At 33.9% G+C, this 17,698-nt stretch overlaps 1 protein-coding gene across 1 annotated transcript in view; it reads right to left on the reverse strand.

Annotated features, from left to right (window-relative positions):
* The window catches only part of STAG1 (stromal antigen 1), a 335,236-nt gene that overhangs the window by 165,139 nt on the left and 152,399 nt on the right, over positions 1–17,698 (reverse strand). Inside the window, exon 6 of the mRNA XM_023538374.1 lies at positions 12,010–12,086. Within this exon, the coding sequence (XP_023394142.1) occupies positions 12,010–12,086 (77 nt within the window). The remainder of the gene's footprint in view (positions 1–12,009; positions 12,087–17,698) is intronic.

The following is a 17,698-nucleotide window of genomic DNA, read 5'->3' on the forward strand; positions in this document are numbered from 1 at the left end:
CCGCAGATATATAGATACACGCTTACTCCATCACCTCCTTCAGGGCTTTACTCAAGGTCACATTCTTAGGTTTTCCTGACCTTCCTATTTAAAATAATCTTTCCACTCCCAATCTGTTTTCCCTTTCTGCTTTATTTTTCTGCACAGCTTTTACTGTCATTGTCATACTATAATATTTTGTCTATGTACTTTATTCATTGGCTTTCTCCCCCAACCTAAATGTAAACTCCACGAGAGCAGGGATTTTTCCTTGGTTTATTCAGTGCTATATTCTCAATGCGTGGAATGTTTAACAGACACTCTAATATTTCTTGATCAAATGAATGAATCCTCACATAAATGATTCTGTCAGAAATGGGTCTAAAGTAATCAGTAAGATATCTAAATAATTCCTATACATATTTTCTTCCTTAATCATAAATTTTGACAATTAATGTTTCCTTAGCCACAGATAGAGGAAAACACATAAAGTCAAAGCAGCAATGGAACTGCCAATATCACTCCTTTTAAATATGCCCTGCTCCAAATTGGTGTGAATTAGTTAAATGCTACTAAATTTAGAAATGCTACTAAATGTCTGGCCCCTACTCTCATCTATGGATCTTCACGAATACTTTATATAAAGTGGTAAATAACCAATGGGTTTATAAGAAAAAAAATGTTTACAAAATCCAAGATACTGATTACCTCTTAGGAGAAGCTCTGGAATGGGAGAGTGAAGGAGCACAAAGGTATTTCAGCAGTATTAGTAATATTTGAGATTTTTTTTTTTTTTTAATGCCTACTGCACCTGGTCTTCCCAGGTGGTCTCCTATCCAAGTACTAACCAGGCCTGACCCTGCTTAGCTTCCAAGATCAGACATCAGGGCTTGTTCAGGATAGCATGGCTGTAGACCATGGACCGTGGCTCCACTGGGGTGCGAATCCAAGGACCTTCTGTGTGTAAAGCAGACATGCTGACCGCTACACTATGGAACCATGTCCTAATATTTGAGACCTTAAATTGGGGATGGCAGACTTACACAGCCTACTTGTGCTAAATATATTCCTTTGTATGTATCAAATGACATGTAATCTTAAAAAATGGCTGCATTGAAAAGTGCTTGAAACTATCCACATTATCCCCCTTGAGGATAACAAGTTCCTAAAGTCACTAGAAGAAATTCCGAATTCTGGAGTAGCATTATCTAACTTATTACAATGTTATAGTTAGTGTTTAAGATGTAAAATCCTGTCTGTGAATTTACATAGTACAGTTATTAGAAGTGTTTCATTTTAATTTTTCCTCAAAGTCAGAAGGCATAAAAACTGAGTTGAGGAACACAGAAAAGTATATATACTTACCCTTGAAAAGATTCAGTGGAAATCATATTTATAAAAGAAAACTATAAGTAACCTAAATAAAATTTATCCTTAAAGTTTTGATTTTAAGTTCTATCATACATTTAAACACCAAAAATAATCATAAAGATATTTACACAGATTTTGGCTGACTGCCATAATACAATTAAAGAGAAATTGCTCTTTACTATAAGACCTCAGCTAATTAAGTCTAAGCTAACTCTTCCAATTCTGGCAAAACCTCAGACTTTTAAAGTATCAAGAAATTCAACTGGCCCATAAACACACATGTATACCAATTAAGAAATAATATAAAAATACATTTGGAAAGAACAATTCTACAAGTCAATGCTATAAAAATTTTATTATAATTTTCAAAGCTGTATCTTACTCATCTCTGTATCTCTAGCATTTATCTAGGAAACTGTCTTACATGTTTAGGAGCAAAACAAACATTTAGGGGATGGCTTACTTATTAATATTAAATCCAATTTCCTTAGTCTAGTCTACAAGGTTATTATTCACTCTATCCAGATTTGTATCTCTCTGTTCTCTCTTATACATCCTAAACTCCATTTTCCCTACAAACTCCTTCCTAGTTTTCCTGGTGAATTTTTATTTATCTTTAAAACCTAGTTTTAGGACAAAATAATTTGTGAGGCCCTCACCCCCTCAGATAATTAACTCATCCTCTGGGTTCTCAATGGGCCTTCTATTTTTTAAGTATTGAACTTGTCAAGGTATTACTGCTATTAGTATATAAAGCTCTCTCCCCATTTAGAACACAAACTCACTGTCTAGAGTTATAATTTTATCGATCTCTAAATATATAGTTCCTAAGTAAAAGATGACATATATTAAACGTAGTGTTCCATAAATGTTTATTGAACAAACACAAAAATAAATTAATCTCATATAAATAAGTCTACAAGACCGAATAGTTCATTCACTTAAAACCTGCCAAAATAAAAAGTAATAAATACAATGAATAAAAAAGATATAGAATTTTTAATATCTGGCTTTAGTAGGTCTTAATAATTATTAAATTATGTTACAAAATATAAATGTGATTCATTTATATCATTAGAGAGTCATATTTTGTAGATGTTTTAAAGCTGAAGGATAGAAATATTTAAATTACCAGGCTGTAATTATAACTTCAACATATAGTTGATCATGACTAATCCAGATGGGGATTTAATCTAGTACCTATGATAAAAACATTATTCTTGAGTCATACTTTGGCTTATGAATATCTCATTAAAATATTTCTCATGAGTGTGGATGATCTGACAATGCAATGGGGAATACTTTAACTCAATCCCAAAAGACTTAATATAAATTAATAGACTATAACTGGTCCCTCTAAAAAACACTAGTTTAATTCCATAACTTGTTCCATCAGTCATAAGGCACTCACAATAAAAATAGCTAGAAATTTATTTTATTACCCAAGATGTACAAATGGAAAGAGCACAACTATTATGTGAGGACTATTTCCCCAGCTATTTTAGAGTATACACTTGCCGTCATATACTAGGCAGAATAGGGTAATGGTTGAGTGCAAATTGTTCTACTCATTATTGTTCTGATTTGTATGACACATCTGTACATCATACAAATCAAACTTTCAAACTACTGATGTTTTGTATATCCAAGGGTCTTTAATATCCCTGTTAAAAACTCAGATAACAGTCATACAAAGATTAGAAATGCTTAATTGAGCTATGGAAAGAATGACTTCCTTCAACTGAAATCCTGATTGAAGATAATGCCAGATGAGGATCATGCCTAAGACTCACTTCCCTGGGACCTTCTTGTTGCTCCAATGTGGCCATTGTCCCTATGACTGTGGCATCTTCTACAATAACATCTCATCCTTCACTATGTAAGACAGGACACACTGGGAATGGGCTTTCCCGGCAACGAGGGACCAAATATTCCTGACAGATCTATGCCAGATTCAAGGAAAGATCTTGATCAAAAGAGGAAAATGTAAAACAAAATTTCTAAAAGGAAATCAACTAATATCAGTAGGCCCTAAAATGGAGACAGGAAGCTAATAAGGAAGTGGGGCCTATGACGACTATGCAGCCTATACACATCTAGTACCTCAGTTCAGAGCTGCTAATAAGTTGCTAAACCTGTGGTTAAATTCAGCTCAAGGCTGAAACATAAACATCCTGGAACAATGACAGCTGCATGGACACATATAGACTTTACCTCTTAAGAGTTTTTGCCTCCCTCATCTGCATACTAGAAATGACTGACCGTATTAATTTAGCTAGCTAGCTATCCTTGGTGTGCATAAAAAAATTAAATTTTGTGGTTTATTTTAATAATATTTATAATTTTTCAATTATAGTTGGTATACAATATTATTTTAGTTTTAGGTGTACAACATAGTGATAAGACATTTATTTAACTCACAAGGTGATCATCCCAATAAATCTACTATCCCTCTGACACCATGCATGGTTATTACAATATTATTGTCTATATTCTTTATGTTATACTTTATATCTCCATGACTATTTTTTAACTACCAATTTGTACTTCTTAAAAAGGCTGACAGTCTTAAGGGAGCTCCCTTGTAGGTAACTAATTGCTTTTCTCTTGATGCTTTTAAGATTCTCTCCTTGTATTTAACCTCTGGTATTTTAATTATGATGTGTCTTGGTGTGGGCCTCTTTGAGTTCATCTTGTTTAGGACTCTCTGAACTTCCCGGGCTTGTATGTCTATTTCCTTCACCAAAGTAGGGAAGTTTTCCATCATCATTTCTTCAAAAAGGCTTCCAATTCCTGGCTTTCTCTTCTCCTTCGGATACTCCTATGATGCAATGTTATTATGCTTGATGTTGACCAGAGACTCCTTAAACTATCTTCATTTTTGGATTCATTTTTCTTGTTTCTGTTCTGATGGGGTGTCCTCCACTACCCCATCCTCTAAATTGCTGATTTGATCATCTGCTTTGTCCAATATGTTGGTTCTCTCTAATGTACTCTTTATCTCAGATATTGTATTCTTCGTTTCTGACTGGTTCCCTTTTATGTTTTCCATCTCCATATTTACGTTTTCTATCTCTTTGTTAAAGTTCTCACTAAGTTCATTTCCTCTTCCCCTAAGTTTCTTGAGCATCCTTATAAACCAGTGTTTTAAACTCTGCATCTAGTAGATTGCTTGTCTCCATTTTATTGAGTTGTTTTTCTGGAGCTTTGTTCTGTTCTTTCATGTGAGACATGTTGTTTTGTCTCCCTATTTTGGCTGCCTCCCTGTGCCTGTTTCTATGAATTATGTATTAGGGCTTCTAAGTCTCCCAGTCTTAGCAGAGTGACTTTATGTAGTAAGTATGCTATGGGGCCCAGTGGCACAGTCCTGGAAGGGGTCCAGCTATAGGCCAAGTTTAGCCACAGGCTGTTCAACTCCGGGGCCACATGGTAAGAGACACCAAGGTATCCATGCAGCACTTATAGATGCCTCAAGAGACCAAGAAAGGAACCAAGGCTGGCTGCTGTTAGTGCAGGGTTTGAGACTGCTTAGCAAGAGGTACTGGGTATGCTGAAGCCAGATGCAGCTTCTTCGGGTTTTGTGAGCCTTTGAGAGTTTAGGAAATTCCACAACAAGAGCCAAGACAGGCCATTTGTATGGAATAAACCGCTGGAAATGGCTTGGTTGGGCCTATAAGTTGGTAGAGGTGGAGTCTCCAAGAATCCTCTGGGCAGAGCGACCTGTGTTATATAGGCTGATGGTAACTGAGATACAACAGTGCCTGCATCTGCACGCTAGGAGGGAGGAGGGCTCAGCAAAGAAACAATGGATACTACCAGAACGTCTGTCCAAGAGAGAGCTGCCTCTCCGGCCTTCGCCCTGAAATCCGACAACCAGTGTCTCCCAGTGTATTCCTGGCACTCCTGGAGTAGCTGCCCCAGCACTGGAGCACAGAGTGAGTGATCTGTCAGCAAGTAAGTCTGAGTGCAGGCCCTTTAAGGGGAATGCCTACAACTCACACAGCCCTCCATCTCACTCAACCACAACCTCCATTGGTTTTCACAGACAGAGACTGTAGGGACTTTTCTTTCTGGTGCCAGAACTCAGTGCTGGGGAATTCAGCGTAGGGCTGGAAACACTCTCTCCTGAGGTGGGGGAGGAGGCTCTGCAGCGAAGATAACCCTCCCGATTCTCCATCAACATATGCAGCTGTGGGTCCAGGCTGTTTCCTGTCTCTGCCCCTCCTACCAGTTTGAGGTGACTTCTTATGTTTGTCCCTAGTTGTAGAGCTTCTGTTCAGCCAGACCTCAGGCAACTACCATTGATGGCCGTTCTGCAATTTTGCTAAAATTTTGGTGTGGTCGCGAGAGAAGGCATGCACAGCATCTACCTTCTATACTATCTTGACTGGTCTCTTAATTTTGGGGGATAAAATTAATTTTAGTTTATACAAGTATGGACTTAGGAGGCTAGATGGTCTGGGATCAATTCTAGGCTTTGCATTTACTGGTTGCGTTAGCTCACGTAAGTTTCTTTCCCTTTTGCCTCAGCATTCCCATCTGTAAAATGGAGACAACAATAACAATAAATATGTTGAGGGTTAAATATATGTAAATTACTTACAATAGTGCCTGGCACACAGAAGTATTTGCTATTATTATTCAACATTTTCCCTCTTGTTTCCAGTAATTTGCATTGCAAGTATTATTTCCTCTTATACCTTTTCACATTACGACTTGATTACAACTTCTTGAGTCTTTAGGAGTTTTTCTACTTGATTATTTCCTTTGTCTTTTGGCATTTCTCATTTCCAACTTTGCTTCCTTTCTTTAATATTGTGTACCTTCCTCAACTTGATGCCATCTCCAAGGTGATACGCACAACACAAGACTAGGTGGTATATTTCAAGAGAATATAAGAAATTTTCTTTATTTTTAATTAAAAATAAAGAACGAATTGTTACTAATGTTTAATATACAGAATAAGCCTTGCATGGCCTCCCTAGGTCCACATTTCAGATTGTTTTGTGTCATAAATGGTATCTGAAGTATCTCAAATGAACAGTAAGAAGAGTTCAGTGCTCAAAGGGGTTGACATTAGAAATGGCAGTCTTCACTGGTTTGTTCACTTTGTAAGTTACATATGACCAAGTCAACGGATTTATGGTTTATACTATTTTTTAACTTTTCACAAACTAGAAACTCACAGATTTCTGGAGAAAAAGAAAAAATCTTAATATGTAATAACAAATGAATAATAAATGTGGTGGCACTGACTTCCTGCACAAATTCTTCTTACATCACTATAAAAGTTAAAGTCAGGGCTTCCAGTCAAGATGGTGGAATATATAAAACACTGTGCTTCCCTCCTCACAACCACATCAAAATCACAAGTAAACTACAGAACAACCAACACTGGGATTTGCCCAAAGTCTAGGTAAACAGAAGGGGACATGCAGAAGAGGCCACCTCGAAACTGGTAGGAGGGTAAGAGATGTAAAATGGGCTGGTCTCACACCCATGTGTGGCAGGGGATATATCAACTGCAGAGGTCCTCTTGGAAAGGTGAGGGGTCCCAGCCCAACACTGGGCCCCTGAGTCTGAGGTTTCAGTACTAGGAAGAGAAGTCTACACAACTCCTGGCTGTAAAACCAGCAAAGATTTGGTTGAGTGATACAGAGAGTGGCTGGCATGCCAGGAGCTCCTCTTCAAGGACCTGCTATATAGACTTACTTGGAGAGAGCAAAGAACTGAAAACCTATTTGAAGAAATAAAGGAAATAGACATACAAGCCCAGGAAGTACAAAGTGTTCCAAAAAGATGAACTCAAAGAGGCCCATACCAAGATACATCATGGTTAAAATGCCAAAGGTTAAAGATAAAGAGAATCTGAAAAGCAGCAAGAGAAAAGCAATTAGTTACCTACAAGAGAGCTCCCATAAGACAGTCAGCTGATTTTTTCAAGAGAAACTTTGCAGGCCAGAAGAGATTGGCAGGAAATATTCAAAGTGATGAAAAGCAAGATTCTACAACCAAGATTACCAGTAAAGCTATCATTTAAAATTAAAGGACAGATAAACGAGCTTCCCAAACCAGAAAACGCTAAAGGAGTTCACCACCACCAAAGCAGTATTACAAGAAATGTTAGAGAGATTTCTTTAAAAACAAGAAAAATAAGATTAAAAATATGAATAATAAAATGGCATTAACCACATATCTATCAACAACTACTTTAAATGTAAAGGGATTCATTGCTCCAATCAAAAGATAGGGTAGTAGAATGGAGAAGTAAACAAGACCCTTCTATATGTTGCCTACAGGAGACTCACTTCAGATTGAAAGACATACAGATTGAAAGTAAAGGGATTTTAAAAGATATTTCATGAAAATGAAAAATATAAAAAGCTGGCATATCAATACTTGTACCAGACAAGATATAATTTAAAACAAAGGGTATAACAAGAGACAAAGAAGGACTCAGTAATCTCACTTCTGGGTATTTATCCAAGAAACCCAAAATACTATTTCAAAGGGATATGTGAATCTGTATGTTTACTGCAGCATTATTTACAACAGCCAAGATACAGAGGCAACCTGGGTGTCCATCAATAGATGAATGGATAAAGAAGAGGTGTAACATATATAAAATAGAATATTACCTAGCTATAAAAAAGAATGAAATCTTGCCAGCTGCAATAATATAGATGGACCTGGAGGGTATTGTGGTGAGTGGAGTTAAGTCCAACAAAGACAAATGCCACAATATTTTAACTGCATGTAGAATCAAAAGAAGAAAATAAATGAACAAACAAAACAGAAACAAATTGATACAGAGAACATTTTGATGGTTGCCAGATTGGGAGGGGCTGGAAAAGGGGGAAGACGTTAAATATAAATTAGTATTTACAAAATGTCATGGGAATGTAAAATACAGTGTAAGGAATATAGTCAATAATATTGTAGCGACTATGAATTGTGTCAGATGGGTACTAGATTTATCAGGGTTATCACTTTGTAAGTTATATACTTGCCTAATTACCATGTTGTACACCTGAAACTAATTTAATATTGTATGCAAAATGTAATTGAAAAATAAAAACATTTAAAAAGTTAAAGCCATGATTATACAATGACATCTGAAAAGAAATTTAGTAGTATGTGTATTTAATACTATAAGATGCAAACTATACCGTAATATAATAAAGAAGGACTATACATACAATCTGTCTTCTGAATCACCAAGGGTGGAAATGAAAAAAACTTTTATTTATTTTTATCTATTATATATTTAGGAAATAGACTTAGTGCAATACTGAGAACATATGAAACAATCATCAGTCAGTTACTTCTTAAGCACTCTCCCTATAAGATAGGAACTCTAGTCTTTTGAGAAGGAGTTTGTGGAAGAGGGAGAGGGAAAGGAGACAATAATTTTATATACGAAACTGGCCTTACAGGTTTTCACTATTAAGAATACAGGCTGAAAAATATTTACTTTGGGAATCAAGATAATTTGAGCTTTCCTCTATCCTATCTTTGGTATTTCCTTAACATTTTTTCTCAGTTTGTATACTAGTTAGCCATATTTACATTTCTTAAAATTTTTAATTCTTTGATTAAAAATGCTCAAAGGGAAAAACAAATGAAATGTTCTATACTTAAGTTTAAATAAACAGATTCATATTAGAAACAAGAAAAGAAAAAGCTATTAAGTTGTAATCATTATAGAAAAGGACAAGACAAAAAATCTGTTCATAATTCTGAGAAACACAAAAAAATTAAAGAAGTGAAGGTACTAAGTGAACACATCAAACATGTTGTTTTGCAAAGGTTTCCCTACATAGATGTCACACTTAAAAATATGAGAACTATAAAAACTGAGCTTTGGGAAATATACTTAAGAGTATGGATTCTAATAGAGATGTGATTCTAATAATTTGGTGAAGAATTATTATTATATTTTGCTTTACTTCCCATCAGTAGGTTCCAATAGAAACCAAGTATATCTTTTAACTCTGAAGAGCTACAGACTGCTCTGGGAATTAATAAATTTTTAAATTAAGTTGATATTACAATTACAAATCACTTTTGGCTGTGTGCAAGTTTGTAGGGCTTCAAAAAAAATTATCTAATTACAAACATTATAACCAGTAAGGAATAGAAGCTATAATGTATTTTCACAGGCAACAACATACTCTTGAACTACCTTTTCTAAATTTAAAGACCTTGCATCTAATCTACTTCTAACCCATGTCGCCATTACTTTCCTTTGCTATAATACATTATTTTCATTCATTTAGCAAAATTTTAATGGCTATTCATTGTGAACTGGACATTGTTCTAGGATCTTGGGATCCAATGATTCTTAACATTGAAGCTTTCAGAATTTTGCCACAAAATATAATTGATCAAAACTAACCTCCCTCCACTCCCAAAGGACTAAATGATCTATATAATATTTTGAAGGGAAAAACAAGAAAATACTGTATATTCAATAATATGCAAGCATTTAAATGCAGTTTCTTGAGTGTATATAGAAGAGCAAAAGAGCAATACATGCTAAAGTGACTGAAGATAAAATGAACAGCCTTATAAAACATCTAATATATAACTGTGCTTTAAACAAACACATTCTAATCATAATCAAAAGCTGTGTTAGCTGTACTAACAAAAAAAAATTAGAATGGCATCTGTTAAAAGTATTTGTTGATTAGGTCAGTAACCTTCAATATTGGGAGAAAAATATTTAAGAATATGAAATAAGTGCCTTTCAAAAATTTCATATGTCACATTTCACTTATTATCAGTTTTGGTAACAGTAAACTATTCATATAAAATTTTGGCTTTCTCTTTTTATTTCCCTTAGAAAAGTAGTTCTCAAACACTGCTGCACATTAAAATCATCTAGTGAGCTTAAAAAAAAAAATCTCTATACCCAGGTGCATGCCTTACAAATTAAATCAGAATGTCTGAGGGAAGTGGGAGCGAGCCAGGAATCAGTAGTTTTTAAATATCCCCAGGTGATATTAATGCGCAGCAAAGTTTCGGAACTAGTGTCATAAACGCTTAAAATCATTCCATCATGTGTTAGTGTCCTGAAGGTCCAAAATGCGTAATGCTTTTGAATCTGTAACCTGAATCACTTGTATTTCAAACATGGCAAGGTAGTTTAGTAGCTGGTCAGTAAACTTGCCACTTATACCGTAATCTGACTTTGTTATCTTCTATTTGCCACATATAAACTCACAAAGCAACAACAAAAAATATTTCTAATGACAAGTTGTCCCACAACAATGTTTCAGAATCTGATTTTTTAGTTACATAAGTTAATATAGTTATATTACATCATACCACAACAGAATCTTGGACAGCCGCTATAATCAAGAACATTATTTTTTCACCAGCAATACATATAGATATTTACACTGACTGGAATAAATAAAAATTGTAAATAGCTCCACGTTACTTGAGGCCAGGTTTTGCCACCAAATAAATTGCTAAAAAAAGTCTTTTGGAATTTCAGAGCTTTTTTGGATTACAGAAATGAAGACAATCGATTATGGAGCTACATATGCATGGATCACAATGTAAGGTCTCCCCTACTTCCCACGGAATGTGACTAAGTAGCCTGGAAGACACTGACAGAATGTTTCTGTAAAGGTGCACATGAAATATTTTGATGTGTGTTGCTAAAGTAAAGGAGAACACATGATGAAAAAGACATATATTGTGCAATGTGTGTTTGTGTGTGTGGTACTTTTTTTTAATTAAAAATATGTACTACTGATAACAATAAAAAGCCTGAGTCCACTACACTGAAAGAGTGGCCATAGCAGAAAACCAATCTTTGTTGTTAGTGTTGAAAGTCAAGAAAAAGAAACATCTACAAGAAAAAAGAAAAACGACATCAAAAGGTGGAATGTTAAAACTGGAATAAATAGTGGCCTAAAGCATGGCATGAAATGAGTTCACTATAAATATAATACAGAAATAAAATCGTGAAAGTGTTTAACATACAATCTGTGTAAAACTACTTGAGTGAATACTTCAGTGAAAACGGAAAAGCATGCAGACTAGCAGAGAAAACATGTATTATAAACGTAAATCACAATATTCTCAGTGACATTTATGTTTCACTTACACATACACAGGTGTAGAGGTAAGATTCTCATAAAATAGTTTTGGGAGTTCTGAATTAAAGTTAACCAGGTTCTTTGCCAACAAGATTTTTAAGAACCTAAAATAATATCTTATTCTTTGATGCTCGCTAAGACAGGTATAATATGCACCTGCTCACAATTCTTTAACTTCAAATTCCTTTATTCTTTAAAGTATTTAACAGGACCAGCATTCCACAGAATGTGAAACCGTTGAAGATGTATTTGTAAATTTGGGGATTTTAGGAGGTCTTCAAAAATGAATGTCAAGAATCAACTTCTACCTCATACCACTAATTTTCTTATGCTTACCAGCCACCATTCAGTACTAACTCCATGCAATGTAATCAAATCCATAGAGATCATTAATTTTGGAATTACAGCATGAATTGTCACATACATGAGAAAATAGTATATCTTCTCTTATACTAAACACCAAATCAAAACAAAACTTACAATAAGTAACATTCCCACCATTAAAAAGTATAAATAGGCAATTTGTATAAATATCGAAATACTATACCTCATCAAATTCTTCAGTCATTTTTCTGATGATTTCTGCATTCTGCATATTTCGAAACATCTCTATTCTCACTGTACCTGTGGGCCAACAAATTTTACAGTTAATCTTTTTCTATTCCATTCTAAACGTTAAATTTAATCTGACCAATAAAGTTTTATGCTTGGGTTTTTCTTCCTTCCACCAAACTCCTATCTACCCTAAAAAAATCTTTTAAGAATATCAAAGTTTTTTAGACATTTTAAAAACACTGAATAACCTGCAAATTAGATAAGTATAAGGAACAATATTGAGAGGTGTGTTGGGGAAGGAAAAGACAAAGACAAAACAATGAATTTATATTGTAAAGATAATTATATACTTAAATATATACTGGGCCTATCTAGACATACAGCTAGCTTACTTAGCCAGAAAAACATCCAAGTATAGACAGTGTTATCTCCCTTCATGGCTCTTTAATATTCTTTATTATCAAAATATTATTCTATAAATGAAAACTAAATCTTCCTTTCATAACACATTCTACTGAAATCTGTTTTCTCTGAACATAAAAAGTTGCTCAGTAACTTCTATATAAATATCAAATTGTCAAAGATAAAGTTAATCCCATTCTCATCTCATTCTTTCATACTATTTTTATCTTAGCTACTTTATTTTTATCTCAAATATGGTTATGTAAATAATATCATTCTAATAAGAGTGGTTTATACCAAAAACTTGTGTTAAAAATGAACATAATTTAAAGAAACTGAAATAATGTTTAAAATCAACCTTGAGAACTGTGGCCTAATAACAAAGTGGAGTTCAGTTTTAACTGTATACATGTAAAATTTTCAAGTTAAAAATCACAAGAATAAGATTCAATGAATCAGTAAGAAAATAATTAATTTATAACCTCTAACAGGCTATCTGACAGTGATTGCCAGCTCCAATTCAAATCATATTTAGGAATATGAGAAAGAGCCTACAAAATGTACTGTACTCTCACAGGAAAGAGCATGAAGCAGAAAAGCCATTACAAGTCATCAAAATATGGTCTTAATTCAGAGTCCCAACAAAAAGTATAATGGCACATTTGGCACATAAAACTTAATTTGACTTAATTTTTACTAATCTGTAAAATGAGAAAAATGATGTTTGCCCTATCTTTTAATCAGAACCATTTTAAGCAGGTTTCAATTACTTGATATGTAGCTCTCTCATTTATTTTCAGGCTGCTGAATTTATTAAATACCACCAACAGGGTTTCCCTATATCCAGCTGTAGAGATGAGAGAGTCTAGGTTGGGAGGCTCAGGTGAAAAAAATTATTTTTAAAGAGGGCTTCCACAACGTTCAATTTCCTAAACAAAATGAGAAACGTTTATATTGTAATTTTGTTTTTATGCCAAAAACTATTATAGACAGTATTTAACAATACTGAAGACAGGTTATTTATGCCCTATTATACAGCCTTTATTTTCAGATGATTTCTAAAAATTAAATTAACAGAAAACATTAAATTGCTAATTATAAATTATCTCAAGTAAAAATAACTTTCTGTCGAACATTCTTAAAAATCACTCAAATTAAACAAAATTGTTAACTGTACAGTTGACCCTTAAACAACGTGAGGGTTAGGGGAACCAATACCCCACAACGTTAAAAATCCACACATAACTTTTGACTCCCCAAAGTTTTATAGTCGTCCCTCCATATCCACAGGATACTGGTTCCAGAATTATGCTCTGAGACCCAACAGGGGATCACAAATACTGTTTTCCACTTGCAGTTGGTGAAATCCACAAATGTGAAACCCGGAGATATAAAGGGCCAACTGTGTATTTACTGGGGAAAAAAAAAAATCTCTGTATAAGTGAATCTGAGCATTTCAAATCTGTGTTCTTCAAGGTCAACTGTATTTAACTTTGTTTGGGTAATGAACTATTTTCTCAATCTGAAATAGATTTCCATAGATAAAAAACATATAATTTTAGGGATTGTTTCAAGGTAGTCTTGATAATTAAAATCACATCCATAGGTACTCAACAAGAAGTAAAATTAGATTTTTAAGTTATTAAACCTGGGAAGAATTAGTTCTTCTTGGAGATGGAAATATTTTATATTTTGATTGGAATGTCAATACATGTTTGTATACATTTGTCAGAAGTCATCAATCTGAACATTTGAAATATGTGAATTTTATTGTATGGAAACTGTATCTTGGTAAAGTTGATTTTAAAAAACTCAAAAAAAAGGACATCAACCATTCTATTTTAGTAATAAGTTACATATGTCATTATTAAAATACTTCTAGTGCAAATAATGCTCAATGCTATTTCCATGATTGATATGGCAGTTTTCATATACAGTGGAGTCTTAATTGTAATTTCAATGGCCTAGTTATGTTAGTTCATAAAGAGAGGACTATTTTGCTGCATAAATTAAATGTTAAAAAATGAAAGGCAACAAAAGAAAAACTAGATTTAAGGCAATATGAAAAAAACAACCTCATACTCAGCATCTATAAAGGTGAGTACTGTACACAAATAACGATTACTAATAATATGAAATCAGATGTTTAAAGCCATAATTTTGAAATGAACAGAAGCTTGTTACACAGATTTTTTTTAAGAGGAAAATTCTTCAGTTGTCTTCATGATTATTCCAAAGATTAGCCTATTGACTTTGACTGTTCATTCTTCATCAGTTGGGTTCCACAATTCTGCTCAAACAGCTTCCTCACACCAATTATCTCCTAATTGTTAAATTAAACTGCACTTCCTTAGTAATACCCCATCTATTCTATTTGAAGTACTTGCTCATTAAATTGGATTCTAAAGGATTACATCCTTGTACTGTATTCTCCGATGACTTATTTTGAGTTCTTTCACTTACTTTTAGTCATTTACCTGAGTAGATTTAATGTCCAAAGTTCTGTACACATTCTTCTTTGTCTCTTTTTACATTTTCTTACTTGGAAATGGCCTTCCATCTAGCTCACCCACTAGAGCTAAGTATGGCAGAGATCATTACTTATTAACCTTTGTATTTCCCCCAATTCCTTGAAAAATGCCCACTACCTTAAGCTTTTCTCTTCCTTTTAAGCTTTCTTCGATTAAAAAAAAAAAAAAAATCATGCTGTAACTCAAGACTGGTATTCAAATTAAAAATATAATCTCACTTCACTATTAGATTCTTGGTTCTTAAGTATGCATATTTCTAATAGATTATCCTATTATGAATAATAAAGGTAAATTAAAGGTTTGAAATAATTCAAATTCACAGAAACATAAATATCTGAAAACAATGGAAAAAAAATAAGGATTATCTTCCACTCTCTAAATACTAACAAGTTATTTTATCTGTGAGAATCCTGAAAGAATAAGTTACCTACGTACATATTTTATATTAAAAATAAAAGGTTGTCTGAGCAGGCCCTCCTGACAAAATTGTATAGTAAACATAAAGGAAAAACTTTCAAAACTGTCATTTTTAACTATGAATAATTCCAAGAAACAGAAGTAACAACAGAAAGCTATCATCAAGTTCTTGATTATTTAAATTATGTCAAACTGCTAGCGAGAGCATAACTTGATAAAATTTCTATGGTATACAATCTGGCAAATGTCTACCAAAATTACAAATTTTTGGCCTTGATACTGTACTTGTTGCAAAGCATCCATAAACTCACGTATGTACAAAATAATGAATGTCCAAGGTTATTCCCTGAAGCATTATCACCAATAGCAAAAAGAAACCTACATACTCAAAAAACAAGAACCCAATTAAATAAGTAAAAACAGCGATAATAATGGTAGTGTCAGCTAATTTGGGGTGCTCACTAGCTACCAGGCATTGTGCTGAATAATCCTTTGAAGTTAACACATTTAATCTTCACAACAACCCTATGAAGAATGTATTATTTCTCACCTACGTTATAGGTGAGGAAACTGAGGCACCCAGAGATTTAGCAACTTGCAAAAGGGGTTTCCCAGTAGCAGATCCATGGTCTACAAGCAGGTAGTCCTGGCTACAGGATCCACAACTAACCACTACTCTTTATTGACTCTTAGTCAATGGACTCCACACTCCATGGAACTGTCAAAAATTAAAAAAGCTGTCTATGATGGTTATCTTCCTACATAAAAAGGCTATATATATTTGATTATAGATGCATTAAAGTATTTTTGGAAAGATATGCAAATATTGGCAAACTGGTTGCTTCTGGGAAGGAGAAATATGTGGTTGAGTTTATGGGTGTAATGGAGACATTATATTGCATATCCATTTTGCATTTCCTGAAATTTGAACTATATGAACATATTACTCAAATAAAATAATACATTAAATAAAATAATATATTAAAAAAATAAAACGTTAAAAACTAAACTAAAAGACAAATTGCTTTTAAACCTTGCATACCACGTATCTGTATAGTCACTATCAATATGCACTTATTAGAAGGATGGTATAAGAATGCTCAACATAAGTTTTCCAAAAATGAGAAATTTTATGTTTCTCTTAACAGCTATTATAGGACACAAAAGATGGAACTAAAAAGCAATATGAAACAGGACTGGAGAACACACTCTTGAATAATTAGTGATAGAAACAACAATAAAAAAAGATTGGTTAAGGCAATCACGGCATATAGTAGAACCCTGAAGAAGTCATCCTAGAGTGGTTAAATCAGACAGGTTTAAATCTCAGCTCCACTAGATATTAAGCTACAGGGCAACAGAAAAGTCAATTGTTCTCTATGAAACTCAGATTTCTAATCTTTAAAATGGTGATAATACTACTTCAGAACAGGGATTTTATTTTGTTCAGTGCTCTAATTCCCTAGTACCTAGAATAAAGCATATTAGCATATAGGAGGCATTCAAAAAATGTTTGTTGAACGAATGACTAAAGTTGATGTGAGAACTAAATGAGTAACAAAAGTATTTAGCACTGTATCTGTAGTGTATAAGATGCTCAATTAGCATAAAGTTCTCTTACTTTGAGTATTCATTTTTTAATAATTATCCTGCCCGTTTTGCAAGCAAGCTAAAAGCTCTACCTCCTTAGTTGAGCTCTGCTGAAAGCCACGTTCCTAATTGTGCATGCTGTAAGGTTAATGCTGTTTGAAGAATGCAACCAATTCTCTCTTATGTTCCAGAACCAGGGAAAGTCATTCCAGCAGTTTTCCCATCACCCAGACCTATAGCCTCCACCTCCAGAGTTGAGATGATCAAGTATAATAGCACTAAACATCCCTGTCCAAAATGCCTAAATGTACCACAGGGATGAGTTAAGGGAATAAAGAAGTACTCATCAGAAAAGTTAAGTAGGAACTGGCAAACTGTCTTACCACACATATATGAACCTATGGCTTAGAGAACTGTTTCATCTGATACTCCTCATAATTTTCAATTCTATCTCTCCTCTATTCTATGATGCCAGCCAGAGCAGAAAACTCCAGCCGCCTTTGTATCCTTCCAACTACTTTGTATCCTTCTTTGATACAGAAGCAGGTAGAAGAGAAGATGAAGGCATCTTATCAGCAAAAGTTTATCCAAATATATATTAAAAAAGCCCTTTTGGCTCTTTTAAGTTTATAGCTTTTACAACACATAACATTTTAGTTCACTCAAAATTACTGAACCTGGATGTGGCTCAAATACACTAACATTACCTAACAGCACTGAGCAGAGAGACTTCCAAAGAGT

Source organism: Pteropus vampyrus, unplaced genomic scaffold (genome assembly GCF_000151845.1).
Source record: "Pteropus vampyrus isolate Shadow unplaced genomic scaffold, Pvam_2.0 Scaffold220, whole genome shotgun sequence".
Classification (NCBI taxonomy): Eukaryota; Metazoa; Chordata; class Mammalia; order Chiroptera; family Pteropodidae; genus Pteropus; species Pteropus vampyrus.